Below are 27,998 nucleotides of genomic sequence, written 5' to 3'. Positions count from 1 at the left end.
GTCCAAAAACATTTTTCTGCCACGGACGCGAAGGGTTGGCCTTAGGGGCTGAAGGGTTAACCTAGCGGGGCTGATCGCCGAGCATATTAAGTAACGTCAGTAACGCAGCATCTCGTACAGCTGGCGTGTGTACGTTCCTCACTTAAGCAAGAGCACAGGTTAACCACGTGGAACACCACAAGTGGGATATTCCCAGAGCACAGCTCGGTCTGTGGTCATCACGCCACAGACGGCCGTGGGATGTCAGCTCAAAGTGAGGTGCGTGCAGGACTGATCAACAGCCCGCAGCCCGTCGCCATTTCCGTCTGGACCCGATCAGTACGACGGGCACACACTCAAGCTTCCAAAAGCTGACCGCAACACTCACGAGGAAAGCTCTTGATGAGCTTGCGGATGAAGTTGCAGAAGTACAGCTTGATCTGGTGCACGGCCGTCGCCTCCTTGTCGCTCTCCGCCTCCAGGTACAGCCGGGCGCCGTCGATGTACTCGACGAACGTCGGGTAGAGCGTCTGCGAGTCTGTGTCGATGATGGACGGGCTGTGGGCACGGGTGGGCCGTCGTTAGCAGCCGGTTCGATCCGCCCGCTGCAAGGCTCGCTTGCTTGGCAGTAGCAGACGCGCAGATACGCACGCACGCTCACGCATGCAAGTCTGCTGCCGCACACTGTGACACGCATACACACGCATCATTCATGTTGCACACCAGTGCGTGCGAGCACGCATAAAAGGACAAGAGCATTCGTACGATCAGAATCACACACAGATGCAAATCGACATATCTACACGTCAGTTTCAGGCGCATCAGAGAGTAAATACTTGCAAATCGAGGGTAGTTCTGACATTTGGTGGAACAGCTTACTTCAAGCCAGTTCGGCGGGGGTTCGGGTAGCCCCGCAGCGCGTGCGTCTGTCCCCTGGTGCAGCCCAAGTTACTCAGTTGACAGTTAAATTTGCGTCGTTAGTGCGGGGAAGCGATTCCTTCGAAAAGCGTGTGACCGGCGGAGTCTGAGTTGAGTCAAACGTACTGACTGGAGTCTGTGGGGAACAAACAAACAAACAAACAAACGGAACGAGAACGGAGAACGGGGAACACATGGACGAAAGTCACAACCTTTCTTTATTCTGGTGGCACTCATATGTGTGATAGAGCACACGCGTATTGTTCCCTTCTTAACCGGGCATGCATTTCACAGCCCTTTGCGTGGTCCGCCGTGCAGCATGCCGGGCTCACGGTAACCGAAGGCAGCTTAATGGGATCGAATTCCGCAATTCAGCCACGCCCCAGCAAGTCAAAATCGGAGCTAACTCGAGACTGTGCTGTACTGCGCCAGGGCGGGGTCGGAATGAACCCAAATCAGTGTCATGCGCTGCGAATCAGGCAGCATCGATTCCATGGGCGCGAAATCGAACACAAGCCTGCATGGCAGACAGCAACACGTGATGCAGCACGTTGCCCATTGCCACATGAGGACCCGTGCAGATGCGACTAACATGTTTGCACTGTTTTGACAGGCTGGCTAGGAGAACACCTTCGTCGCAGACCGCAGCACACAATCATTCCTGAGCTCTCGCGTGCTGCAGGGTCTTCCGCCAGTATAAATTGGCAAACTCTCCCTGACCGACAATCTACGGCAACGTCCGCGCTCCGATGACCGAGCAAAAGTTCAGCCGCCGCTCGGTCTGGACTGAGTGGTCTGTGAAATACCAAGGCTGGGGAGAGGGAGCACAGGGTCCGGATCTTCACATTGATGTTCTACGCGGAATAGCTTTCCGTCGTCTAGGGTGCAAGTCTACCACGCATATACGAAACGCCCGCAAGCCAGCTTGCGTTGACTACGCGATCGATACCGAGGGAGACAGCACTTCCGCCATCAATTTAATTTTTCCTAATTAGGCGTGCAGTTGATGAGCCCGCACTCCTAATCAGGTGGAGGGATCGCGATCTATTGGACTCATTTCAAACCCATTTTCTCCACAAGTCTCTCGCTCTCCTCTATTCCCCAAGTCGAGTGCCTTTAAAATGACGAAATCCACGGGCCGAGACCCCGGCGTCGCAATAAAGCTGCCGGAACCGTCCTGAAGATAATCAAACCAAAGCGCCTCTGCGAACCGGCATGCCTCTGGAATAGCCCAAAAGCACGCCGCGCATCAGCAGCGGGCAGTCGTTTTAGCAAATGGGCCGCATCAGCAGTTTTTCGGGTCCGTAGACAAATCGATGAAGGACGTCCCTTATGTATATACATACATATATATATATATATATATATATATATATATATATATATATATGTGCCTGTATATATTACGTACATACTATGTATATAGGTATATGTGGATATGTATATATGTATATCTTATGTAGGTATTTATCGTGCTTCACTTGGGCTCACCTCGCAGAGTTTTGCGTCTGTTCTAAACAAGCGAAGTCCAGAAAACAAACCCTTAATATCCGCAAGATCGAAATAAAACTCTGACTACAATAAACCACGAAGCCGCAGCTACATTTAACGGCCAGTATTATATATGTATATATATATATATATATATATATATATATATATATATATATATATATATATATAGAAATGCATGTTTGTATATATATATATATATATATATATATGCGTGTGTGTATATATACATATATGTAGGTATGTACATATACATATGCTTTGTATTCAAAAATTTCAGTGGACTCCACATTAATGATCATGTTGGATGATTTTTCATCGTTCTGATATATGTTTGTCAATGTTCCCTTGCAATGGCATCAAAACTCCCTGAGGTTTTCGTTCACTGGAAAATCTTGGTAGCACAAATTTTCACCTGTCAGTTTTCAGTCAGTCAGTCAGTTTTTTTTTCATTCTTGGTTTCAGTTTGATTAAACAGTAATTTCATCTAAAATCTAGCGTAAATATTTCCAGCCGCACTACCCTTTCGCAGTGAGTGTATATTTAGGATGCATATTATGCTTGCGCATGTTTTGTTTCAAACCACAGCGGACCCATTGATAATCTGTTTGGCATCACTTGTCGGAGACGGAGCACTGCATGAAAGGCGGCCATGCGCCAAAGTATGGCCAAACCCAACCTTGCCCGTCAGAGCACCAGCAAATCCAACATCGGTGATTGTAGCCGGCGTGGTCAACTAGCCACTGCAGCCGCCGCCGACCGACGTCGGTTGGGGCACGCGCGCTGACGACCGACTTAATTTAACGTTACTTTACCACATACCGCTAGCGGCAGAAGGGCTTCCAGCAGCCGGGCACCGGCAATAAACGGCAAACGGGTCGCCGGCAGCGGCCCGTTGGCATGCGCTGTTTCAGCCGGCTGCTGCCGTGTCTCTCCCGGTGGCACGGTCAGCACCTGCTGGCCTACACGCAATGCTGAACCGCGAGCGCCGAGGATGCTGTCGCTACACGTCAGCCAAAAACGGGTGGAGACGAAAAGGCGCTCGTGACGCCTGACGCTTCTGTGACCCACGAGTGCTTTGGCAGCGGCGACGGCGGTAATTCGCTGATGCCAACAATAACGATGCCGGCAAAATGAAAAGAGATGATTGGTTGCTGTGGTCAACTGACGGGTGTGTTGTTTGGAAGCCACAGGATTACGTTAGTATTTGGCCCCAAAAGCATGTGCTGAAAAGAGCAAACCTTTACAAATAAAGCATTCGGATTTATTTCGGCCGACACGTGAAAGGCTGCATCTGCGGTTGGGCCTTCAAGACCTCTTTTGACCTATTGACCTGACCTTGACCCCAAGCCTCTTTGTACGCGCTCTCCATCTGAGCACGCAATAGGTGCATCACCGACCGAAACATCCCAACAACAGGAACGAGTGAACGACGACGGAGCGAAAAGAATACTACCCACTGCATATGGGCTACGGCCGGCGACGGCAGCATAATATCCCTTCTCCGTGACACATTGGCCTGGACATTCGCCGACCTCCCGAACAGCGGGGGTCCTCCGCCACCGGACGGCGAGGGGCGGAGGCCGCCGGCAGCACCGAGCTGCCGCTGGTTTTGCACAGCGGCGGCGGATCCGGGTCCGAAGCTTCAGTGGTCTTACAGTCCGGTGCGTGGTGGACGCTTTGCGCTTTGCCGCCACACTGTATTTATTTGTGTAGGTCAAGAACGATGACTCAATTGACATGGCGTCCTTGCTATACTACGGGCATTGGGGGTTGATGTGATGCAAGGTGTTCCCGGTGCCACAAATATTTCCGATTCGACTAATATTTTTAACAATAAATAATCCACTGGTGGGCTGTCGGATCGCCGCGCTCGTATCACTGAATGCAGGAGGCTGGCCGCAGGCGCGGGTCATTAAGTCATCCAGACGACGTCTTTACGACCTCGGGTAATACGCACAGCATCCGAAATACCGGATATTAGCGAGGGAGCACCCGATCCCGGCCGGCAGGCACCTCCTCGTTAGCCGGCTGCCGTGGCAATTCCTATGGAGCTCGTCCAATATGGCGGAATCTTACTATCGAGAAGGCACCGGGAGTCGGCAACAGGCGGAATAACCCTGCCCTCCTGTCTGAATGAATGTAGATCGCGGAGGCGATATGACGGTTCTGAATGTCACTGAAAAAGCGATGCTCGACCAATCTTGTTCAAATCAGATGGGACGGTCGTTTTCGTCAAGTTCCGTTCCGTACCATGGTCCGCGGCTGTTGAAAACCAGGCCGCATCGCAACATTCAAGTAGCATGCTGCACTAACGAACACGCAAGAAGCCAGCTCCGGATCCGGCCACCCTCGGTGTGCTGCTCAGTACTGATGGTAAGGAGTTTGCGAACCCGGCCCAGCGAGTTGTCGGCCGCCGGCAACGGACACTAGCCGACCCTGACAGAGGGACGGTCGGCAACGGACGCCAGCCGACCCTGTCGGCGGGAAGGCCGCACAGCGGTGGCCTGGCCGGCGGCGCTGTTCAGGTCGCGCGCGGCTCACGGCAGCCGCAGCCGCCGTGGACATCGATTGGCCGCCTGTTGTCGGGCCAGCGGCTGCGGCCGAGCCCGACCCGCCGGCGTGCCGGGCTCCAGTGCCGGTTTTCAGACGGGAGCCACCCTGCCGCGGCCCATCAGCACGCTCCCAGGCCCGGGGATGGCGTCCGGGAGGCCCGCCGGCGTGCCGGGCTCCGGTGCCGGTCTTCAGACGGGAGCCACGCCTGCCGCGGCCCATCAGCACGCTCCCAGGCCCGGGGATGGCGTCCGGGAGGCCCGCCGGCGTGCCGGGCTCCAGTGCCGGTCTTCAGACGGGAGCCACCCTGCCGCGGCCCATCAGCACGCTCCCAGGCCCGGGGATGGCGTCCGGGAGGCCCGCCGGCGTGCCGGGCTCCAGTGCCGGTTTTCAGACGGGAGCCACCCTGCCGCGGCCCATCAGCACGCTCCCAGGCCCGGGGATGGCGTCCGGGAGGCCCGCCGGCGTGCCGGGCTCCGGTGCCGGTCTTCAGACGGGAGCCACGCCTGCCGCGGCCCATCAGCACGCTCCCAGGCCCGGGGATGGCGTCCGGGAGGCCCGCCGGCGTGCCGGGCTCCAGTGCCGGTCTTCACACGAGAGCCACGCCGCACGGCCCCACAGGTGCGACCCAGTACTCGGCCAGGCGCCAAGCGCGCGCCACGCGCGACGACCCAGTGCCGGCGAGCGGTTCTATTTCTGGCTCAAGTGTTTGCTCCCGCAACGTTGTTCCGACGCCTGAACAACGCGTGTGAATTTTAACATTCCATGGTGGCTGTGAACACGTGTTTTGAAACCACAGCCTGGGCGATGAGCCCCTTAGAAGCCATGTTTCTACAACGATGCTGACTGAAAAGATGAATACGTGGTGTCCACACCCAGACGCCGCACAATACGGCCCACGGGGCGCGGACGACAAACCTTAGGCCGAAGGTGCCCTGGTCGGCGATCATCTCGAACACCTTGACCAGCTGTTGGCGGAGAGTGTCGCGGCGGCGGCGGCGGCGCATGTTCTCCTGCTTGCGGTCCACCGCCTCGCGGATGTACGGCGCCAGCTCCAGCATCAGGTCCCTGGGGAGCATTAGTCTTTCGTGGGCGCTCATTTCTCGAGTTATTGCACGGTGGGTAATGAAAAAATATGACTGCATTTGTGTGGCTCCGCAATGTAGAAAATATCGCACAACTGAGAAGCCAAACCTCGTGGCAAGACAACGGTATGTTTGACCAAACGCTGTGTAGCACGCTCCGATTTTTAATAGCATGCACAACATACTTAAAGCGTCGCCGTATCAACTCCTTGCATTATTGGAAACATTAATTTTGTCTCATGTATTACTGGTCCTTCAACCCATTCGTCGCTTGCAAGGGGACAGTTTTGTGCCAAGCTGACGCTAAGACACACTAAACACGCAATTATATTGGCATTAAACCAAATGACAAAATTGTTTAAAAGCTGCCTCTAGCAGACATCGCTCTTAAGAAATAGCCGACCATCCCTGGACGGGTTAAGCACATCCACGTCGATGACGACCGACGGTAGACGCAACACAGCTACATTAGCTACTAAATCAAACAGCCAGCACATGCGCTATGTCATATCCACAAACACATTCCGATAAACCGGGGTGATGAAAAGATGGCCTACGATCAGAGCTATTACCTCTCGGGTGTTCTCGGGTCAATATTGCCCGTTTTGTTCAGTTCTGACTATGTTTGGCTCAGATGTTTCAGTTCACTACGTTTCAGGACAATGCAGTGCGTTAATCCAAGCGACTAATCGTGTACCTCTGAAATCACGCAGCATCGCCCGCACCAAACATCACTGGGCTGTTCAAATTGATGTTGGCCAACCGAAACAAATGAACCGAGGACCCTGTCGCTGTCCACATGGCGCTGCACTATTATGAAGCACATATCTACGTACCCAAAATGCGTGGCCGAAGCAGAGAGGTTCTGAGATCCTTCCTCTCCCACAACAATGTGATACATGGTGTAAAATATGAGCTCATTGGCAATGACAACAAACTAGAATATTCGCCTCTGGAAAACACCAATTTAACTTTCCCATCACCCCCGGTGCCAAAACAAGACGCTACCGCCGCCTGTCAGTGCCGAGTCGGAACCACCAGAGCACAACAACGCGGAGGGGGCGGGGGCGGGGCGGGGCGGAAGAGGCCGAGGCGCGGCCGTGAACGAGGACAAGGTGCTGCGAGTTCAAGGACGAAGTGGGGCGGGGCGAGGACGAGGTGCGGCGGGGCGAGGACGAGGTGCGGCGGGGCGAGGACGAGGTGCGGCGGGGCGACGACGAGGTGCGGCGGGGCGAGGACGAGGTGCGGCAGGGCGAGGACGAGGTGCGGCGGGGCGAGGACGAGGTGCGTCAGGGCGAGGACGAGGTGCGGCGGGGCGAAGAACGGTGAGGGCGAGGTACGGCGGGGGCCAGGGCGCGGTGCGGTGGGGGCGAGGACAAGGAGCGGCGGGGGCGAGGACGAGGCGAGGCGGGGGCGAGGACAAGGAGCGGCGAGGGCGAGGGCGAGGGCGAGGACGAGGCGAGGCGGGGGCGAGGACGAGGTGCGGCAGGGCGAGGACGAGGTACGGTAGGGGCGATATGCGGCGGGGCGAGGACGGGAGTGGCGGGGACAATGATGAGGTGCGACGGGACGAGGACGAGATGCGGCGGGGGCGAGATGCCGCGGGGCGAGGATACGGAGCGGCGGGGGCCATGATGAGGTGTGACGGGACGAGGACGAGGTGCGGCGGGGGCGAGGAGAAGCGGGGACGCGGTGCGGCGTGGGCGAGGAGAAGCGGGGACGCGGTACGGCGGGGGCGAAGAGAAGCGGGGACGCGGTGCGGCGGGGGTGAGGAGCGGCGGCCGAACACTCACTTGAGCGCCAGGTGGTTGATGCGGCCGAGTGCCTCGGTGACCGCGTCACGCAGGTGGGCAGCCTCGGAGCGGAGCAGCGGCACCAGCAATCGGTGCAACGAGGCCGGGTCCGGCCGGTCACCGCCGCCCGACTCCGGGGATACGCTGCCGCACCAAACACACACACACACACACCGGTCACGGCGGGCCGCGGAGCTGGGTCACGCACGGGTCACACACGAGTCGCATGCGGCTCACACACGGGTCAAACAGGGTCACGGGCGGGTCACACATGGATTACATACGAGTAGCGCGTGGGTATTATGTGGGTCCGACACGGGTCACACATGGGTATCACACGGGTCACACCAGGGTCCCATACGGGTATTGCAAGGGTCACACAGGGGTGACGCACGGGTCACGCCCGACCTGCCTCATAGGTCAGCCGCGGAGCGCAACCGGGAATGGTGTGGGTGGGGTGACGGGCGCAGGCAGATCATACGAGAGAAGTTAACCACGACAGCAAGTTTTCGTTTGACCCTTTTTGAGTCCTTGATATTACATCCTGGCATGTATCCCGCTAAAACGATGAATGCAAATTAAATCGGATTACATGGTTTTACAATATACACATTAACACAATACACACACAACAATATTCTCTTCAAATCTCACACAGCCAACAAGGCTTGTTCCGTTTCCAAGCAGCGCTAGGTCGACAAACGCACCGTGTAGTTCATATTGTTACAAGGAGCGGTACTACACATGTCTAAAACGCGGTTCGGAAGAGGCACTAACCAATCACGAGAGCCAAACGATACACCACGTTACACCAAGGCGTCCATGGGTGCCCGCCGGCAGAACTTGCGTTTGGCGACGTCTGTTATTAGGTGGACGGTTGTGTTGATTGCTACGGGTACTGTTACTGGGAAGAAGCAACCGGTGCGTTTGTACTGATCAACTGAGGTGAACATGTTTTGCAGTCTCGTTACCGCTTGTGTCGGTGCACTGACTCAAGCGTAAAAGTAACGCGAAACCACGCCTGCAAATGCACACTGACATCAGTGTTTCTCTGCTGTGTGCCACCATCTGTAAGAGGTGCTCGGTCGTTGCCAGTTGGACATCGGTGACCTGCAGACCGGCCGGTGACGCGGCGCCATAATCACCTGACGCTGAGCTCCGGCGAGACGCAGCGGATGGCCGGGCCCGGCTGGCTGACGGCCGGCACCACGCGACACGCGAACAGGGCGTAGTTGCGCCACAGGCCCATATAGATGTCGCGCTGGTCGGGCGGCTTCTTGACGGCTGCTGTGCCGCGCAGCAGGGAGGCGCGGTTGTCGCTCACGGGTCTGCCGAAGTCAGCGGACGCTGAGGCGGGGCAGAGCGCCGCTGGCGGCCGGTCGCGGCGGCGCGGTCGCCCCGGCAGTGGAGGCGCACCGCAGCGGGCTGACCACGCCGGCGCAGGTCACGGCCGCATGGTGACACCAGAACCGTGGCCCGCCCAGCTATCAGAACGACGCTGTACGTGTGATGACGTGACCACATCCCGTGTCGGAGAAGGCGACGGCTCGCGTGTGTTATGGGCGACATTACGAGTAGTTAGACCAAAGCAAGCGAAGTTACATAAATCATTCAAACACCACTAGTGCGTAAATTGTAATTGTAACAACCCTGTTTTCCCTCAAACAAACTCACAAACAATACATCGCCAACAAAAATTGCAAGGCACCGTACAAAAACACTACCCACATCGGCCACCAGCACGCCACTCTAACGACTACGTCCGTGTGAGCCACCCGGTGGCGGCGGCGCGCTGCTGACGCACGTGGGGTCGATGACGGTGAAGAGGGCCTGGATGCGGTGGTGGACCAGCGGCCAGGCGTGCGCGGTGGCGGCCGGCGCCAGCGCCGCCAGCCGGCCGTGTTCCAGGAAGCCCTGCAGGCAGACGGCCCAGGCGTCGGCGCCCGGGCTCGGGTGCGGCACGGAGCCCGTCTGCGCGCCGTCGTCGTGTATGCCTGCCGGCAGACGGCGCTGCTGAGGGGCGGCCCGCGGGTGAAAGCGGACGGACAACCGCACAACATGCCACACGGCTCAACTTGCGCAATGCAAACGCCCGATCACAACCACTTAGCGGCCTCATATAATTGTATCGCTCCTTCATCCTGCCACAACTAAACATTCGCACCAGCTCCCTCTACATACCCGGACAATAACTCCACTGTCAAGCTTCGGGGGAGAAATGGCCGACTGGGTAGAGCATGGGACTCCCACTGGGGCGCCTGGGTTCGATCCCTGGTCACGACATGACCCCTGAGCGCTAATGTGGCCAATGCAGTCGCCGGCGTTCCATAACAAAGGCGTGCCGACGTGCCTCATGTTCCCCTTCAAGTGGTGTGACCACGTGCGGCACGTTCCCCTTTCATGGAGCACCAGCGACCGCATTAGCCACATTAGCGCTCAGGGGGCACAGCGCAACCGGGGATCGAACCGAGGCCCTCAAGTGGGAGTCCGACGCGCTATACTGCCAAACTTCACGTGCGCTCTGTCCTAGAGGCTGGGAGTTGAAACTCCAGCTCAATATCACTATTTCCGCAAAAGTCGGTAACACTGTCCACACACAATTCGTTTGTTGTCCATGCCTCTCTTGAGTGCTCATGTGTATGTGAATACATATATATATATATATATATATATATATATATATATATATATATATATATATATATATATATATACATATATATATATATGCGTGTGCGTGCGTGCGTGCGTACGTGCGTGCGTGTGTAAAACTGACGACCCATTTTGCTCGTGTGATTGTCTCGCTCCCCTGCACGCCAAACCCGACACAGTCATACGCTGGGACCGGTCTGGGTGTCGGCGAGGGCTGTGCGGTGGATCATGTTGTTGATTGGAGTTTTAGGGCGCGCCGACTACTGCGGTCATTTTGCGCCCATAACAGCTAAATGACTGCCTACGACGGTAAATGGCTAAAAATATATATTAGTCAGAAATGAAAGCGGCTGAGTTGTGACAGGAACGCGTCACCAATGATGGCCAAATATGTGAGCCCATAATAACATGTTGATAAAAATTTTCGGCAACCTAAAAGCTTCCTACACTTCCTACACTTCCTGCGCGGTGGATCAAGGCTTTCAAAATTGTTTACTACGATCCGACCGATTCTGACTAGCATGACGCCTTCATGGGCACCGGGGTCCCCGCTGGATTTGCGACACGCGACACTAGACCAGCCCGTCCGCGAATGAAATCCTACACATTTCTCTGTCAAGGCAATAAGCTTACTGTTGTAGGCAAATACACCTAAAATGAAACAGGAGTCGTCAATTCGCAAATGGATTTGATACTGATGTCACTTCACCCAGAGCTTATGGCAAAAATGACGGATTTTCCTTCCTTTTTCGGCAGTTAATCTTAGTTTGTTCCAATGCTATTGCTGCTCTGGCCTTACCTAGACGTCTATGATGTTCTCAGTTTGTATCGCAAAAGCGTGCAGATCCACAGATCTACGAAGTAAACAAGGGAGCGGCGGCCATCGGCGCCAACTTAACCATGATGCTTGGTTGGACCTGGGACCAAATTTTTAATCACCCCCGATATGTTGCCAAATTTTTTTCTTTCCCTAAAATGAGGCTGCGTTTCATAGTTGCAAAACATATGTTCCATCTCAAAGCAAGGCAACATTTCGAAAGGGTGCATCAAGGGGCGGATCTCGTTGATGTGGTGTTTTTCTGTGCGTGCGTGTCACTGCCGTCATTGCGGTCATTTGCCGTCGGTCGACATTTCGGTCATTTGAGCTCTCCCACAAACGATCCAAACGTTGTGTCCAGAGTTCTAATGCTCTACCATAATGCGGTTCCCCCTCATGTACCTTCAACGTGGATTGGATGTAAGCGGTAGAAAACTAGCATGTGTTGAGAAGCCGAGCATGTTTGTCATTCAGCAGCACCTATCCTGTCACATCAGCCGGGGTCAGGGGCCGGTGTGACATACCGGCGCCCATCCGGTCCGCAGCGGCGGCATGGGACGGCGAGACAGGGCAGCGGCTCCTGCAGTCTCTCACACTGCGGTGCTCCTTGGTCCGCCAGGTAAGGCGGTATGGTGTGCGCATGTCCCAATCACAACCGACAAAGCGCAACTTCCTCGCAGCGGTTCTCCCGGCAGTGGGCTGAGTTACCGACCTCTTGACCTCCTGACCTCTCTAAACAGGTGAAGATGCTGGTCTAGAACACTCCCCAACGTCTCATGACCGGTGTTGGGGATCACCGGCCTCAGATCAAAGACAGGCATCACAATGAATGGAGGACAGGGATGGGGCAGATTCCTAGATATAATCAAGGACTTAATATCCCTATTTTTCGACATCATGAGTTCAGAGTTCCTAAGTTGAAAACGGCGGACGGTTCCAAGTTCTTCTTTTGAGCTTTTGGGGATAGGTTTTGGGGATAGGTTTTGGAGATAGATTTCCACAGGCAGGATTGCTCGCAGAGACGCTCTCTTGCTCGTTACCCACCACGCCAACATGGCTGGGGACCCGGTTAAGCCTGGTCGAGACATCCGCACTACACAACCGGTCAGATCACTCCCAGATCGATCGCTCGGGGCAAGAAAGAAATGGCCGCGCGACACCAAAGTTGGGCTCAGTTGAAGTATGTGAAGTGAGCCCGTCAGACTCAACAGCCGCTCCAGAACAGCCGCGCCCTTTCTTCGGCGACGAACACCAAGGCCGCGGACATGGCGAGCGCAGGGGAGAAGACAGACATCAGGGGGCGGCCCCTGAGGGGCGAACCCGGGGAGTGCCGCCGGGCACGAGCTGGCTGCCCCTGAGCCGCAGAGAAGACAGTCACCAGAGGGGCAGGGGGGGGGGGGGGGGTGGCACCTCTGCTCTCACCAGGCTGGCACGGGGAAGCCAGTCCGGGACACTGAACCAGCCCACCAGAGTCCATCTGCTTCCCCCCTCCCCTGGTCCACTCCCCTTGTCGAACTCACCCGCACTCGCCCAAGAACAGCGCAAACACCTCAGGCCGGGGCGGCTGCGTGTTTGCCTCTGCCTTCAAGTTGTCATCCGCAGCACCATACTGCGTTTTACTAACTGATCTGAACACTGCAAGTCAAGTGTGCCATTTTTTACGCGTATCCCCATGGTACTGTCAAATACATATGATGACCAACCAACAAAAAACCAACTTCTTCAACTTCAACTCCTGCAAATTCAACTTCTTCAACTTAAAAAACTCACTTCCCACGAACAAAAATCACCAGAATGACAATTTGGGAGCTGCTTCTGTAACAGCTAACCAAGTCTTGCCCTGATCCCGACCCTGGCAGCCACGCCCACCCAGACCTGGGCCGATGCTCTGCTTCATGTTGGCAGTGAGGTGGCCCACTGCTCACACACATACGAGAGAACCCGGCCCACTGCGCGGGCGCCCGCGGCTGCCCACTGCCCACTGCTCATTGCCCATTGCCCACTGCCCATTACCCATTGCCCACTGCCCCACTGACCGGCCGTCCACACGGTGGCGTTGCGTTCGGCGATCCACTGCAGGTCCACACAGGCCGTCGAGAGGACAGCCGCCTTCTCGGCCGGCGGCAGGAGCGGCAGGCAGCGCTCGGCCAGCGCCGGGCAAGCGGCGTCCAGCACGTCGATGGCCGGCGTCTCGCCCGGTCGCTGGCAGTCTGCCGGCCCGGCGCGCCCGTCTCACGCCAACAGTCGGCCCGGCAGGCCACGTGGCGCCCGCGCGGAGGCGGAGCCCGCGAAGGCTCGGTCCACAGGCAGCGCTGGCAGTGTGTGTGACGAGCACAAGACCGGCGACGATCGGTGGCAAGCTTTGGAGGGCATTGCCAGCGTACCATCCGATCAGAAAGAGAACAGGACATGGAGACCATCAACCGACGGTATCTCAGGCCAGCGTCGTTCACTACACCCAAACGGCCCGCAACGCCGCCCGCACAATTAACCTCCATATGTCCACTTAAGGCACAACAGAGTATGCCCGCAGCACCATTATATCACAGCTACCGGCGGGCAGGCCTGCTCTCGAGGATGGCTTACCGACGGCGCGCAGCAGCAGCTTCGCCTCCTTCAGGATATGAACGGCCAGCCGGCGCACGGAGAGCCGGCAGTGGCAGAGCATGACCAGCGCGAACCCCTCCACCATGTGCAGCACGCTGGTCTGGTCCGTCCGCTGTCCGGCGCGCCACACACGTCACGCGCGCGCAGACGGAGCGTGCGGCACGCGGCGGTCGCCCACCGCCGGCAGCGAGTGGTGGGTGCACGGCGGGCAGTGCGCGGTCACAGACGGGATAACGGGACAGCTCCGTGACACGGCCCTGTTTACCCGCACTTCTCTGCCGCACATCGCAAAACGTTAATCTCCGATGGCCAGAGCGCAAACCGTAGAAACGTCAACCACTATGGCCTGTGGGACCGCTAGCAGGCGAGCTCGCCACAGCGAACTGGCGCGTAACAGGACAGAGGCTCGGCGCCCACAGCGAAATGGCGCGTAACGGGGCAGAGGCCCGGCGCCCACAGCGAAATGGCGCGTAACAGGCAGGGGCCCGGCGCCTCACCTGCGAGGGCGGCGGTGGCGCCACGGCGTTCAGTTCGCGCCGCTTGATGGTCGAGCCGTTGGCGGGCATCGATATGGCGTTGCGCCACGACGTCATCAGCTGCAGCACCATCCGCAGGCCGTTGTCGAGCAGCGTCGGCGAGGTGTCGGCCACCTCGCGGCTCATGAACCAGATGAAGCCTGTCGGAGAGCGCACGCGGTGGCGGCGGTGAGACGGTGGACCGGGTCACGCCGGGCGGCCCGCAGACGGACCGCCGTCACCGATGTCAGGTTACGCTCACCTGCTGCCAGCGTCAGGTGGCCGCCGTTCGTCACACAAACATAGCAAACGGTCACTGATCGACGCACGCCGGTATGATGTTGTCCACGCTCAGGACATCTCATAATTCAATCACTGCCATTATGCTAGACGTAGTGAACACTTCGCAGCTTTTCAAGCCTGTTGACGCTTCCGTTCCACGCCGATAACAAGAATCGAGGGCGTCGTCGAAATGTCGAACTCTAGATTGATATATGGCGGGTTGGCCGCGCAAGTGCATTTGCCAACACCCTGGCGTGCCCAGAAAGGAGCTCAGAGCTATTTGGAGCCCATGACACTCGATCCTGCAGGCTGGCCTGAGCGGCTGCTCGCTACGTTACACACCGCGCGCCAGAGGTCAGTCTCCGGCCCCGATAAGGCGGCGGCACAATGTGCCGCCACCATGGTCAGCAGTCCTCATCCTGGCCGGAGATGCCACCAGAATAGAAGAAGGGGCGGAAAATTGCATTATTGGGTATTAGCAGCACCAAGAGATCCAAACACTACGTGATCCCAAAAACAAAAACACCCTACGATCGTCCCATCCAGGGGGTTTCTAAGGGGAACTGTCAGTAGCCACTAGCAGTAGCACGGTGAGCCCAGAAACATAATGGCCACAAAGACACCAGGGCACCCTGGAATCAGTCCCAGCCTTCGTATGTATATAATCTACACCATGCATGATCATAACGACCGATAATCTGGCGCTGTGGACGCCGGAGCCGGTTACAACGCAGCTTCCGTCACCTCGGTGTGAGCATAAGCCAGCTGAGTACGCAGGCGTTCGGCGCTGTCAGCAGGCAGCCGCTGGCGCCACCACACGAGCGCTCACTCACCCAGCACGACGTCCTCCCGCCAGTCGGGGAAGTCCACCGCCAGGTTGGTCAGACTCTGGATACTGAGCGCGCGCAGCTCCTCGTCCATGTGCACCTGGAGTCGGAGCGCGAGCCGCACGGCGCCGGTCAGCCGGGCCCCCAGCAGGGCGGCACGCCGCTCCACAGGACACACACACACACACACATGAGCACGAGCACGCGCCCGCCAGCACCCCGCACGTACCCAAGGCCTCGCCCAGGTGCGCCGTATAAGTCCTTTGTGTTGCGTTCAGTGCGCCTTAAGAACGGAATTTATCACATGATTTCTGCATAGTACAACGATTATTTGGAAACGAGTCATTACACCCAAATACGGTAGGCGCAACGAGCTGCAGGACGCAAAGTGTATGGATTATGACAATCACGGGCACGGGAGAATCGATCCTTTTTCTACGACTCCTGTTATTCAATATGCATGCATTTAACAGAATGTCAAAATTCCTTTAATAATTGCCCTTTCAAGTGGGTGATTTTTAAAACAAGCCTTAACCGAAGTGGGCGATCAACATGACCACTGAAACACGCTCAGAAGCCGGTGAGAGGACGCGCCGGCCGTCCGGCGGGCGGCGGGCGGCGGGCGGCCGGCGGCGACGCTCACCGTCAGCCGCGCTAGCATCTCGATCAGGTCGTGGCGCGTAAGACCGTCGGGCACCAGGCGCGGGATGGCCGCCACGCACGTGCGGAACAGGTCGATCTTGGGCTTGCGCTCGCCCGTGATGCGCTCGTCCGGCTCCTGCGTCACACGGCCGGCGTCAGGGGAGGCTGGCCTCGCCAGGCGGACGGACGGCTTCGCTCACGGGCTAGTGGCGAGCAGCCGCTGCCGAGAGTGGAGCACAGCAGCGGAGTATGGCTCACGAGAGATCCAGGCTGGATGTGACCGGGCATTGCTCGACGGTCAGTTGGTTTTCGCGCAATTACTTCAACAAGGTTTATCAATGGTAGTTGTCCATAAAAACGCAATGCGTTACCAGCAGGCTTCAACGGCCCCATCGATGGGCGTCAGAACGAAAACAGGAGGCAAGCAAAGTATCCCAAGTGCCCGGCCTGCTACAGTGCGGTACGGGCTGATCGCACTTACCAAAGCGCGCAGACCTAGCACCAAAGTCAGCACCACAATACCAGCCCGGTGGGCCAAATCACAGGACAACAGGGCGACCGCGGACACGGGTAAACAGCTAGAGGACGACCGAAAACCCACACAGAATAGTCCACTCGTCCCCTGATCAAGCTCTACAAGCACAACCAACAGCTACCAAGACTGCCCCCATCTCGTCCGACCGGCCCGTCCGCTTCACCATCCGTCGACGCCGCGCCCGGCCTCACCTTGTTGACGTTCTGCGTGTTGGTCATCATGAGGGGCCGGCCGAACTGGCCGTCCAGCGCGCGCAGGATGTCACTGAACACCTTGCGCACGTACGGGTAGTATGTGGCCACGCCGATGCTGCGCGCCGCGTCGTCCGTCAACATCTTGCTCAGAAACGTCTTCTTCACGCGCAGCGTGTTGCCTGCGGCCGAGAGGGGCATGAGGGCGGTAACCAAGAGGGGCATGAGGACGGCAGCCGAGAGCGGCATGAGGACGGCGGCCGAGAGTGACATGAGGACGGTGGCCAAGAGAGGCATGAGGACGGCGGCCGAGGGGGCATGAGGACGGCGGCCGAGAGAGGCATGAGGACGGCGGCCGAGAGAGGCGTTAGGACGGCGGCCGAGAGTGGCATGGGGACGGCGGCCAAGAGGAGCATGCAGACGGCGGCCAAGAGCGGCATGGGGACGGAGGCCGAGAGCGGCATGAGGACGGCGGCCAAGAGAGATATGAGGACGACGGCCGAGAGGGGCATGAGGACGGCGGCCGGCGCATGCCGAGGCCAGCCAGCGAATGCTGCTGCTCTCAACAAGCCATCTAAATCTAACGAAATCTTAAAGTTTGACACGACTTTGATAGCATCAAAGGCAGGATTTCCACTGCCTTACACCAGTACCCACCCCACCATCGCCGCTCGCCGGACCGGGGGAAGCCGACGGTGCAAGCGCCATACGCGGGCCCCAGACCCTTTCCCATGCCCTTCACCACTCACCGGAGGGGAGGACGCCGACGGTACGCGGCATGGGCGGCTCGCCCTCCTTCTGCTGCAGACTGTCGGCCACCACGAGGAAGGCGCGCAGCCCGATTGACATGCGCTCCGGTGTCGTGACGATCTTAACGGCCCGGCCCACCGACAGCAGGTCGAACACGATCTCGCGCATGGCGAAGTCCAGCCGCTCCTGCCGACGGGGCCAGGATAGGTGCCGTTGCCGTCCATGTGTTAGTCCCCACATTTTTGGCCGCGACTTGTCCCTTGGCCGTGTCTAATGTCATCTAGGTATGACTGCATGTTTCACCGTTTCATTGCGATGAATGCAGGACTGAGCATGGGCTTGATCGGCACGGACGCGGTGCATGCGGCACAGCGTGTCATACGTCTTAAGATGCGGGGAACAGACAGGACTACGCCAATGCAAAGCTCCAAGTGATCTCTTGCTGAGTCAACCGTCTCCGCCGTTTTGCATGGCCCCCACGTCAGCCTGCGTCCGGCGACACCTCGTCTCCCTGGGAGAAGGATGTGACTATTGACGAATGAGTTGGCCTCGTGGTCCCGTCCTGGATGGGAGCTCTAGCCGAGCACAATGTCGCTTGGGTTTCACGACCGGAGTTAGCCTTGATATCGGAGGTAATGCAGCCCGGCTCACAACAAACCAAGAAGTAAGGCAGCTCCGCAAAAGCTAATCCACTTTATAGAACACCCGTAACTCCACATCTTCGAATTCGTCGATGATGGCCCACAAACCCCTAGCCAAAGCAACCCAAAGAAACCCACGGCCAACACCTGGGGCCAGGGTCTGACCCGGAGTGACGACACCCAGCGCGAGATCGCCATGACACTCGGTCGAGAGACCCACCTGTGCTATGAACTGTATGATCTTGACGAAGATGTTGAGCGGTGTGTCGCGCGGCACCACGTTCTTGGAGCCCTTCGGGAAGAGCGAGTTCACGATGGACTGCAGGCGACTCTGCGTGGCCGAGTTGCTCTCGCACTTGATCCGGATCATGTACACCCAGAGCAGCCGGTACAGCGACTCTGCAAAGCCAACAGCCGTCTTACCGGCGGCGGGCGAGACCGCAGCTGAAGTGAAGTCCGTAAAACCCAACTTTCAACCTTATCACGAGACACTTACCAATTTCATACATCGGAAGGGTATTATAAAGACCCACAGCCTAAAGGGAGACACTGGGGAGTTCCGCGACGGTACTTATGGTATCGAGCTTCCAGCCTTGAAACGAGAACCACAATACTAACAAAACAGTATGTTGTTCGTCTATGTATGCTTTCGGCCTCCCGATCATCGGCTATTACCTGTGTAGCCCCTACTTATTCCAATATCCGCCTGTTGACCATGGGCCCCAGTTAATGGCCACAAACGAACTGTTCAATCCCCTTCCCACCCTATCCGCCTATGTCTTCTTCATTATTACGAGTGTGGACCTTTCTCAACATCGTGTGGACATGGCGCTATGGCCCCTATTTCATCGCCCGCCACGGACTAAGCTAGAATAAGCCGGTACTGTCCGTGGTATGCCAGCATGCAGCAGGTGCGAGCCACGGGTTCCTCGAAAGCCAGTGATACCCGAGACCCAGGCCAAGCATTCGAGAAGTGCCGGGTCAGGCAGAGCCGGTCTCAGCGCCCACTGGGTCCGCCGCGAGGCCGCACAACGCACCTAGCGCCACGCGCGACATTTTGGGGTCCTTGTTCTTCAGGTTGGAGAGGCACATGGCCAGGAAGTAGTGCCAGTTGGAGAGAAAGAACTGCTTCTGGGAGACGCAGAGCAGGCAGGTGACCAACGGGAAGATCGCCAGCCGGTGCTTGCCCTTGGTGCACATGTCCAGCGTGTGCGTGTACAGCATCTCCACGAACGTCTTCAGACACGGCACGTTCACCTCGTTCTTCACGCACTGCAACACAGTTGATCTTGTCAGTTATCAGTTTATCTATCATTCACGAAGATCATCCCCACAGTTCCGGCCGCATCCCAGGCTTGATACATTTCGGTGCGTGTATGCATAAACTGACGCGTTACGCGCTAAAAATCCGCCCGTGTATCGGCTGCCTCGTACCACGACAAAATATCGCCAGCAGTTTGACAACGGACGAGGCGCCCACGTGATCTACGACCCACGGCGGCCGCGTGGCAGCAGGCCGGTCCAGCAGACCCCTTGGGCGTGCGCATCGTTCTGGATGGGGTCATTGCAGCGCAGCAGCTGCTGGCCCGGGCCATGGAGTCACTGAGACCCGGGTCGCTGCCGGATCGACGGCGCGTCCAGCCACGATGGCCAAGTTTTGGGCGTGGGAGGGAGGTCGACATGTGCATAGCGCACCTTCCGTCTAGGAAATGAAAGCTCGGCGTGCGTGCGATGTGGTCCCGCTCGTTTTACACCTCCGTAACTGAGACAGGCGGTGGCCTGTTCTCGGGCAGTATGCTGACAGTACTTTGGGCGCAGCGAGAAAGTACAGCAGATACCAAGTCGACTCACCACACTCTCATCAAGTGTAGCGTGTTTGCGTGCTCGTGCCGCACGTATGACGTATTTGAGGCCACCAGGTCACTGCCGTTTAGCGCGTGGCGGCTCGCACATAGCAAGGGGCACGCCAGGTGTTTGGCGGAGTTCAGGCTGCTGATGCGTCTGTTGTTCCGTCTGTATGCGGTCCATGCCAAGACAAGCAGCTGCCCACACATTAATGGCTCCTTCCACGTTACGTGGGCTGTGTCAATAACAGGTTAAGTCCAAAACTCCCAATCAATCATGACTGAAGTAAACAACGGCTGTGAACGCTTATACCTATTTTGCGAGATGGGTGCATTTGCTGGCTTGTGGCACCCATGCGAGGGATTAGACGCGGGGCCAGGAGACCTCTGGTGGTACGCTGAGGTTACCGGCTGTCACCAGCTGGGTGTCCACGGCCTAGCGCCGGTCCACTCACCGCTGCCACGGGTACCAGGATCTCGACGAACAGGCCAGCCAGCGCGTGCTTGATGTCCTTGTCCTTGACCTCTAGGAAGTACTGCGACAGCTCCTGCATGAACTGGAAGCTGATCTCAAATTCTTCGATTGGAACCATCTGAGGGGCGGGTGCAGATGGCAGGCTCAGACACACACTAACGCTGCGCGAATAAAAGCTAAAATGATGAATGTCAAAATGACCCTAATGTTGGTGTACCCCAAGCCCCTAGTCCATTTTGGTGTTTCTTGTTTTTACCTGATGCTCAAAAAAGGAAAAGCCGTGGTCGACAAAATAAGGGTCGCGATACGGTATTGATCTTCGCCGCCCGCGTTCTTCGCGGCACGGGATGAACACGCCTCGACTGGGAGCAGCATGTGCAGGTGCCCTAACAAGGCCAAACCTTAGGCGCGGTACACGCGCGTGTGCAACTGAGCGCGAGCCACGACCCGCTAGTCTTTGGTGCTTCAAGGATCAACGCCTCACAATGCGTGCTACAAGAGGATGTGATTACATAAATCGGTAACGACTGCAACTTGGTGACAACCATCCATTACAAACAATGCGCGAGGCAATGATAGCCTTCCTGTGTTCACATTGCCGTCCCACGCCAGGGACACGGGTGGTAGGGACACAGGGATACAGGTGGTAGGACCTAACACCTCCCCCAGCCACCAGTAACACAATTTGTCTATCGGAAACTAAATCACAGGTGCATCCGGCATTAAAAAGGTTACCTCAGCAACAAGTGCCACCTAAACCACGTTGTATGTACGCACTCCAAGTTTCCTACCCGTAGTTCGTGTTCCATTGCGAACCAGGCCACCCAGAGGATCAGCCGACCCAGCACAGGCCTCGCCGACCTCTGCCCACACGGCGCGGCCGGCTGGTCACTCACCTTGACCCTGAAGAACTTCATGCCCATGAGTAGTGCGATGATGCCCTGCGTCGTCTGCTGGCTGCTCTCCTTGGCGTTCAGCTCGCGCAGCTCGTGCATGAAGCGGGCGCGCACAGAGTGGATGCGGGACTGAGCCAGCACGCCCGTCACCTCGGCGTACAGGTCCGCGATGATGTTCACGTTCGACGAGTTGGGCCCGGCCGACGTGCTGTGGAACATTTCAGCGCTGACATTGGTGTTCATGACGGGAGAACGAGTACGGGTGCTGTTCAAAGCACGAGAAGATTGCCTGCAATTTTGCGACAGGCGTGCGAAATTGTGCCAAACTCCGGGGCGAGTCTGAATCAACTACGAAGCGGATCAACGTTACGCTAAATAAGCGGGGAATCCATGTGTGAAAATTTGAGTTCAATCAAATCAAGCTTACACTGTGTAATGTGGTGAGCGATGTGCGGCCTTGGATATAACCGAATATAACGCATCGCGAATAACAACCGATTTTCGTGTTCTAACAAGGCAGTGTCTGAAACTTACACACTTGAAAGAATATACACTGGAATGGATATCAAAACTGTTCTCTGTGAGCAATGTGAGATGAAGGCAAGGTGCTCCTGAAACTTCGACCGCATCGCGCGACAGTCACAAGACTAAACGAGGGGTACTGCTTGCGGGTTTCAGCCGAATGTCTCTACCATATCACACATAATCTTTCCTTTCAATGCACTCAGTGCCCAGCTCCAATGCTGCTCACCAGCACATGTTTAACCCACCTACCGTCCACAAACGACAGCGACGCGCTCAGACGCCGGGCCTGAGCCCGCACTCAGAACAACAATAACGTCCCTTGACGGACCATGGGGAAGCGAGAGAACAGAGAACATCTCGTATGTGTCACGGTTCAACGTTTCTGGATTGCACGTGGAAATCATTGTAACACAATAAAGATTGATACGAAAGTACATGATGTCGCACTAACATATACCTCTAAACATACCATGACTTGATTGCATATTGGTGAAAAAAATACTTGTTTTCCTCTTTAAAACAGTACCCTTATTCAATTTCCATTTGAATCTATCAAAGATAGAGACCGTATAGAAGGTATAATGGTAAACACCATCCCAAACACTCGCTTGGGCACGCGGAGATCCACGGCTCCTCAGAGTCGCCGGCTTTTGGGGAGGATTTGGCATTAGAGAAGGCACATTCTACACCAAGAAATCCGAGCTGAATACGTAATGAAAACGCATAAAAGGGGCATTAGCAAAAAGGATGAAATTTTTCTATCGACCTACAGAACGTTGCCACAGACTTATGATCTGAGTATAAAGCTAAAGCAGAGAAGGCACATTGAAGGCACGAAGGCACGAAGCAGAAAAATATTGTTCTCCAATGAGCAGAATTTTTGTTTTTGTTTTTATATAATTATTTGCGCTTTTTGAGGTATTTTATTTGAGCCGGGTTTTGCTGATGAATAACCTTACCAAAACCATCAAGGTCCTAAAAAGTAACATCAAAACCGATAAATAACTTACAGCGGCTCTGTCGTTGAAGACTGTGATTCCGCGCGCGTCATTCATGTAGCCTTCCGACGTTTCTTGGAGAGGAGCCGCGTGAGAAGCCGTTGCGGGCGGTGATAGCGCGATTGGGTGGTAGTTTAGATAAAGGCAATATGTGAATTCAGCTCAGTGTCAAACACGTAGAAAAGTATTGTATCAGACTCAACGGCGGTGAGTAGATGTAGCGATGCTCGCTTTGTACGGCTGGCTTGCTCCATAAAAAATGATTCCTCCGCCCCTGCCGCATTGACCTCTGGGCCCCGATCACGCAGCAGCCTAACGTCCCAGATGGTGTAGTTTTGTACATAACTTTGAGGAGCGGGTGAGCACGGAAATTCTTCATCCCAAATAAATAGTACAAACCATGCTCTCCCTGATTTTGGCCAAGTTTCTTCTTAAAGTTGGGGGAGGGACTAGCATCCCATCCAACTAAATGGGAAACCACACACCCCTGGTCCCAAATTAAGTATATCTAGATCAGTAAAAGCCCAAGGTCAGTAAAAGCCCAGGTGAGTATCACATTGCCCCAGAATCTTTTCCTTAGGTGAGAGAGATTGAACCTTGGCTAGGATGTAGCTGCACTAACTATGCCCCAGATGCTCCTATTTATGTTATATGTGGCTCGCATGACACTTCAACCATAAATTTGTCATAATGTGCTCTGGGAAATTTTCAAGAGGTGCACCACATGTTAAGCATTGGTTTCTATCAGCCTTAATTGAGACTCACACCTTTACAATAGAATTGTCAACAACTTTCAATCAGCTCCATAGCTTCGAAAAATACACTAAGTGTGAGCATAGACTTAGGAAGGAAGCACTTACTTAGGAAGCTAGAAAATTTAAGAATTGCAAGCAGCCAACCTCTAACGGTCTTTGGCAATCACTGAGACCAGCTAGAGCATGGTGTTTACTATGATCTGCTGCCAAATAATGTTCTTCAATGCCAGCTGTCAACACGGTGCAAATTCACCTGGGTTATTTTGTTCTCACTACAAGCCATGATTTTAAAATTTGTGGTTTTTCCCCTAAGAGCCAGAAAACAGTTTCAGATACTGTAACAAAGTTCGAATGAACTCCACACAAGCAAAATTGAACACGAGTCTGTAGATGTGAGACAAAAAAAAAATTATCGCATAACTAGTCTCTTTATGGAGCAGCTTTGTTGTATAAACACAAAAATGCCCTTGAGTAACCATGTTGTTCATGTTCGTGACCACGTCGTTTATGTTCGTGATCATCGCGCTGACCCCGCCGCCGCCACGCGCCGCCGTACCTCTCGCGGTACTTGAAGTGTCGGAAGGCAAGGTTCTCCAGGTGGCGCACCAGGTCCTCGTGGCCCGGGTGCAGGTAGAACTGGCGCAGCACCTCGATCAGCACCAGACAGAAGATGAACTCGACGGCCAGGTCGCGGCGGTCCTCGCGGTGCTCCCGCTCCAGTCGGTCCGTGGTCGGCTCTCTGTCGGGGCACGTCACCGGCTCGTGTTAGAGCGCAGGCCGCACGCTGCGCTGGGTCGACGCCGCCGCGCTGGCCTTAATACAGATTTCCCAAATACACACCCCATTCTAGGTGGTTGACACCAACCGCCTGCTATGGAAATGCAGCACAGTCCCAACTCACCGTGCATGCGTGCGTGCGTGCGTGCGTGCGTGCGTGCGTGCGTGCGTGCGTGCGTGTGAATTTATCACGTATGTGCCTGGCATATGGACCCCTGTGTGCGAGTGCATGACATCAAGAAGTAAGATCTGAGCTGCGGGAAGCCGAAATCGTCGCCGATTTTGGCCCGCCTTCCCGCGACTCATTATTTCAGCGTTTCAAAATCACATTTCGGTAGGGTGAACGGGTGCTAGAATATACGAAAAAAGTGAAAATCCAGAACAGTAAAAGTTTTGCCTCACAATATCTTACTTCATCTCAAAACATTATGTCTGCAAGCATTACTTTGAGGTATGCGCACACACGTTCACCAGCTGTACATTCTTAATTAAGTCGACGATTTGATGAAATTCACAGATTCTGTTCATTTTGATTCTGGAAAGGTGCCAAAATGCGCATGCACCTTTTTCACCGCGTAGCAGAGAAGTTTATATCCCTCTTCATGCGAGCACCGTTACCCGGGCCTGGCAGGGTGCTGTACGTGAAATATTGTTTAATATTATATGCACTTGAAGTCATCGATCTATGTAATATAATGACCATGATTGCAACAGTCTGGAATGTTGCATGTAGTTGTGCCTCGTTACAATCATCAGCAACGACCTTTTCGATTAGCCAGAACGACACCTTTCATCAGCAACGACGGCATATGTTTACCATCGATGCACGTCAACTGTGTGACACGTAAAAGTCGTTCACTTCCAGTACTGTCAAAACTAAGCAACATCTTAAAACGGGCCACTGCACCCCCGTGAGGGTGTGTGTCACCACGTCACCCCCGTGAGGCAGCGTGCGTCGCCACGTCACCACGTCACCTCCGTGAGGGAGCGTGCGTCACCACGTCACCTCCGTGAGGGGAGCGTGCGTCACCACGCTTCCTCCGTGAAGGGAGCTCGGGTCACCACGTCACCTCCGTGATGGCAGCGTGCGCCACCATGTCACCTCCGTGAGAGGAGCGTGCGTCACCAGTCACCTCCGTGAGAGAGCGTGCGTCACCACGCCACCTTCGTGAGGGGAGCGTGCGTCACCACGTCACCTCCGCGAGGGGAACGTGCGTCACCACGCCACGTGAGGGGAGCTCGGGTCACCACGCCACCTCCGTGAGGGGAGCGTGCGTCACCACGCCACCTCCGTAAGGGGAGCGTGCGTCACCATGTCACCTCTGTGAGGGGAGCTCGGGCCACCACGTCACCTTCGTGAGGGGAGCATGCGTCACCACGTCACCTCCGTGAGGGGAGCGTGCGTCACCACGACACCTCCGTGAGGGGAGCTCGGGTCACCACGTCACCTCCGTGAGGGGAGCGTGCGTCACCACGTCACCTCCGCGAGGGGAACGTGCGTCACCACGCCACGTGAGGGGAGCTCGGGTCACCACGCCACCTCCGTGAGGGGAGCGTGGATCACCACGTCACCTCCGTGAGGGGAGCGTGCGTCACCACGCCACCTCCGTAAGGGGAGCGTGCGTCACAATGTCACCTCTGTGAGGGGAGCTCGGGCCACCACGTCACCTTCGTGAGGGGAGCATGCGTCACCACGTCACCTCCGTGGGGGGAGCGTGCGTCACCACGACACCTCCGTGAGGGGAGCTCGGGTCACCACGTCACCTCCGTGAGGGGAGCGTGCGTCACCACGTCACCTCCGCGAGGGGGGCGTGCGTCACCACATCACCTCCGTGAAGGGAGCTTGGGTCACCACGTCACATCCGTGAGGGGAGCGTGCGTCGCCACGTCACCTCCGCGAGGGGAGCGTGCGTCACGACGCCACGTGAGGGGAGCTCCGGTCACCACGCCAGCTCCGTCACGCGCCAGCGCTGGTGCCGCGCCGGTACTCACAGCCTGCCCTTGGCGTCGGTGCGTGCCGGCCGTAGCTCGGCGGCCACGTCCACACCCTGCCGGTCGTACCAGGCGAACAGGGTGCGCAGCAACGACGGCAGACAGTGCTCGGCCACCGAGCCGAACGTCGACAGCATCTGGTCAAACTGGGCGTCCTCGCCGCGCTGCAGGGACTTCGAGAGCGGTCGCTCCTGCGGCCGGGAGCGCCACGGTCGGGTCAGCGGTAACAACAGACCCATCCCAGGCGGGCACCGGACAGTGGTCGCTCCTGTGGCCGGGGGCGTCACGGTCGGGTCAGCGGTAACAACAGACCCATCCCAGGCGGGCACCGGACAGTGGTCGCTCCTGTGGCCAGGGAGCGTCACGGTCGGCTCAGAGGTAACAACACACCCATCCCCGGCGGACACCGGACAGTGGTCGCTCCTGTGGCCAGGGAGCGTCACGGTCGGCTCAGAGGTAACAACACACCCATCCCAGGCGGACACCGGACAGTGGTCGCTCCTGTGGCCAGGGAGCGTCACGGTCGGCTCAGAGGTAACAACAGACCCGTCCCAGGCGGGCACTGGACAGTGGTCGCTCCTGTGGCCAGGGAGCGTCACGGTCGGCTCAGAGGTAACAACACACCCATCCCAGGCGGACACTGGACAGTGGTCGCTCCTGTGGCCAGGGAGCGTCACACCAGCACCGGCCCGCCGCAGCCGGCGTCTCATCAGCGCCCCCAGCACCGGCCATTCGCATCCGGCGTCTCACCAGCACCCCCAGCATCGGCTCGTCGCAGCCGGCGTCTCACCAGCGGCTCCATCATGACGGCTTCGATCTTGCGCTCGGCCTGCACGGTGAACTCGGCGAACAGCGTGCGCATGACGAACTCCCCCGGCCGCAGGTCGGCGTCGATCAACACACTGGCCGGGAAGCAGAGCCGCTCGCGGCGCGCGCCCCATGGCAGCGGCACGGCCGCGCACGCCACGCCCACCGGTGGACCGTCTGTTGGCGAACGTAGGTCACGTCAGGGCAGGGCAGGGCAGGGCAGGGCAGGGCAGGGCAGGTCACGTCAGACCAGGCCAGGGCAGGGAGTGTGGCAGGTGGTGCGGTGTACTTTGGAGATCCCCGCTCTTCAGTGCCGTCCGACGGGGACAGCTGGCGATCATGAGGACAAGGGCACACCAGCACTTGGAGCGTAGGTGCGGCGGGATGTAGCATGGTGCGGCACAGTTATCTCAAAATCCCTCATCATCCACCTCCGGATCGACGGAAGCTGCCTGACTTCATGTAGTCAACACACCCTAGAACTCCAAACTAACAGCGCCACCGCCATCCCCAGATCAACCCCGCACAATGTAAGCAGCTTGGCAGAGCAGTAGCTTTCGGTCTCGATCGGTCGATATCGATCATTCGCTGCATCCCAGCCCGCGTTCGGCCGCAGGAACAGCCAATCAC

At 56.7% G+C, this 27,998-nt stretch overlaps 1 protein-coding gene across 1 annotated transcript; it reads right to left on the bottom strand.

Moving 5' to 3' along the window:
* Positions 1 to 367: 367 nt before the first annotated feature.
* Positions 368 to 27,501, bottom strand: LOC119108655 (protein furry; the record flags this gene model as incomplete). Its single annotated transcript, XM_037232272.1, is given in 19 exon segments — positions 368 to 537; positions 5,881 to 6,030; positions 7,841 to 7,984; positions 8,986 to 9,168; positions 9,645 to 9,834; positions 13,346 to 13,519; positions 13,896 to 14,028; positions 14,414 to 14,592; positions 15,547 to 15,640; positions 16,184 to 16,318; positions 16,909 to 17,090; positions 17,658 to 17,844; positions 18,520 to 18,698; positions 19,337 to 19,571; positions 20,599 to 20,736; positions 21,515 to 21,722; positions 24,349 to 24,531; positions 26,562 to 26,752; positions 27,352 to 27,501. Coding segments are annotated over 19 exon segments (3,205 nt in total), but the record flags the coding sequence as incomplete, so codon positions are not given.
* Between the last annotated feature and the right edge of the window lie 497 nt (positions 27,502 to 27,998).

This window comes from Pollicipes pollicipes, unplaced genomic scaffold (genome assembly GCF_011947565.3).
Source record: "Pollicipes pollicipes isolate AB1234 unplaced genomic scaffold, Ppol_2.1 Scaffold_6686;HRSCAF=7923_pilon_pilon_pilon, whole genome shotgun sequence".
NCBI classification, from domain to species: Eukaryota; Metazoa; Arthropoda; class Thecostraca; order Pollicipedomorpha; family Pollicipedidae; genus Pollicipes; species Pollicipes pollicipes.
Note: the sequence above shows the minus strand (reverse complement) of the source record. Positions and strands in the feature narration are given on the sequence as shown.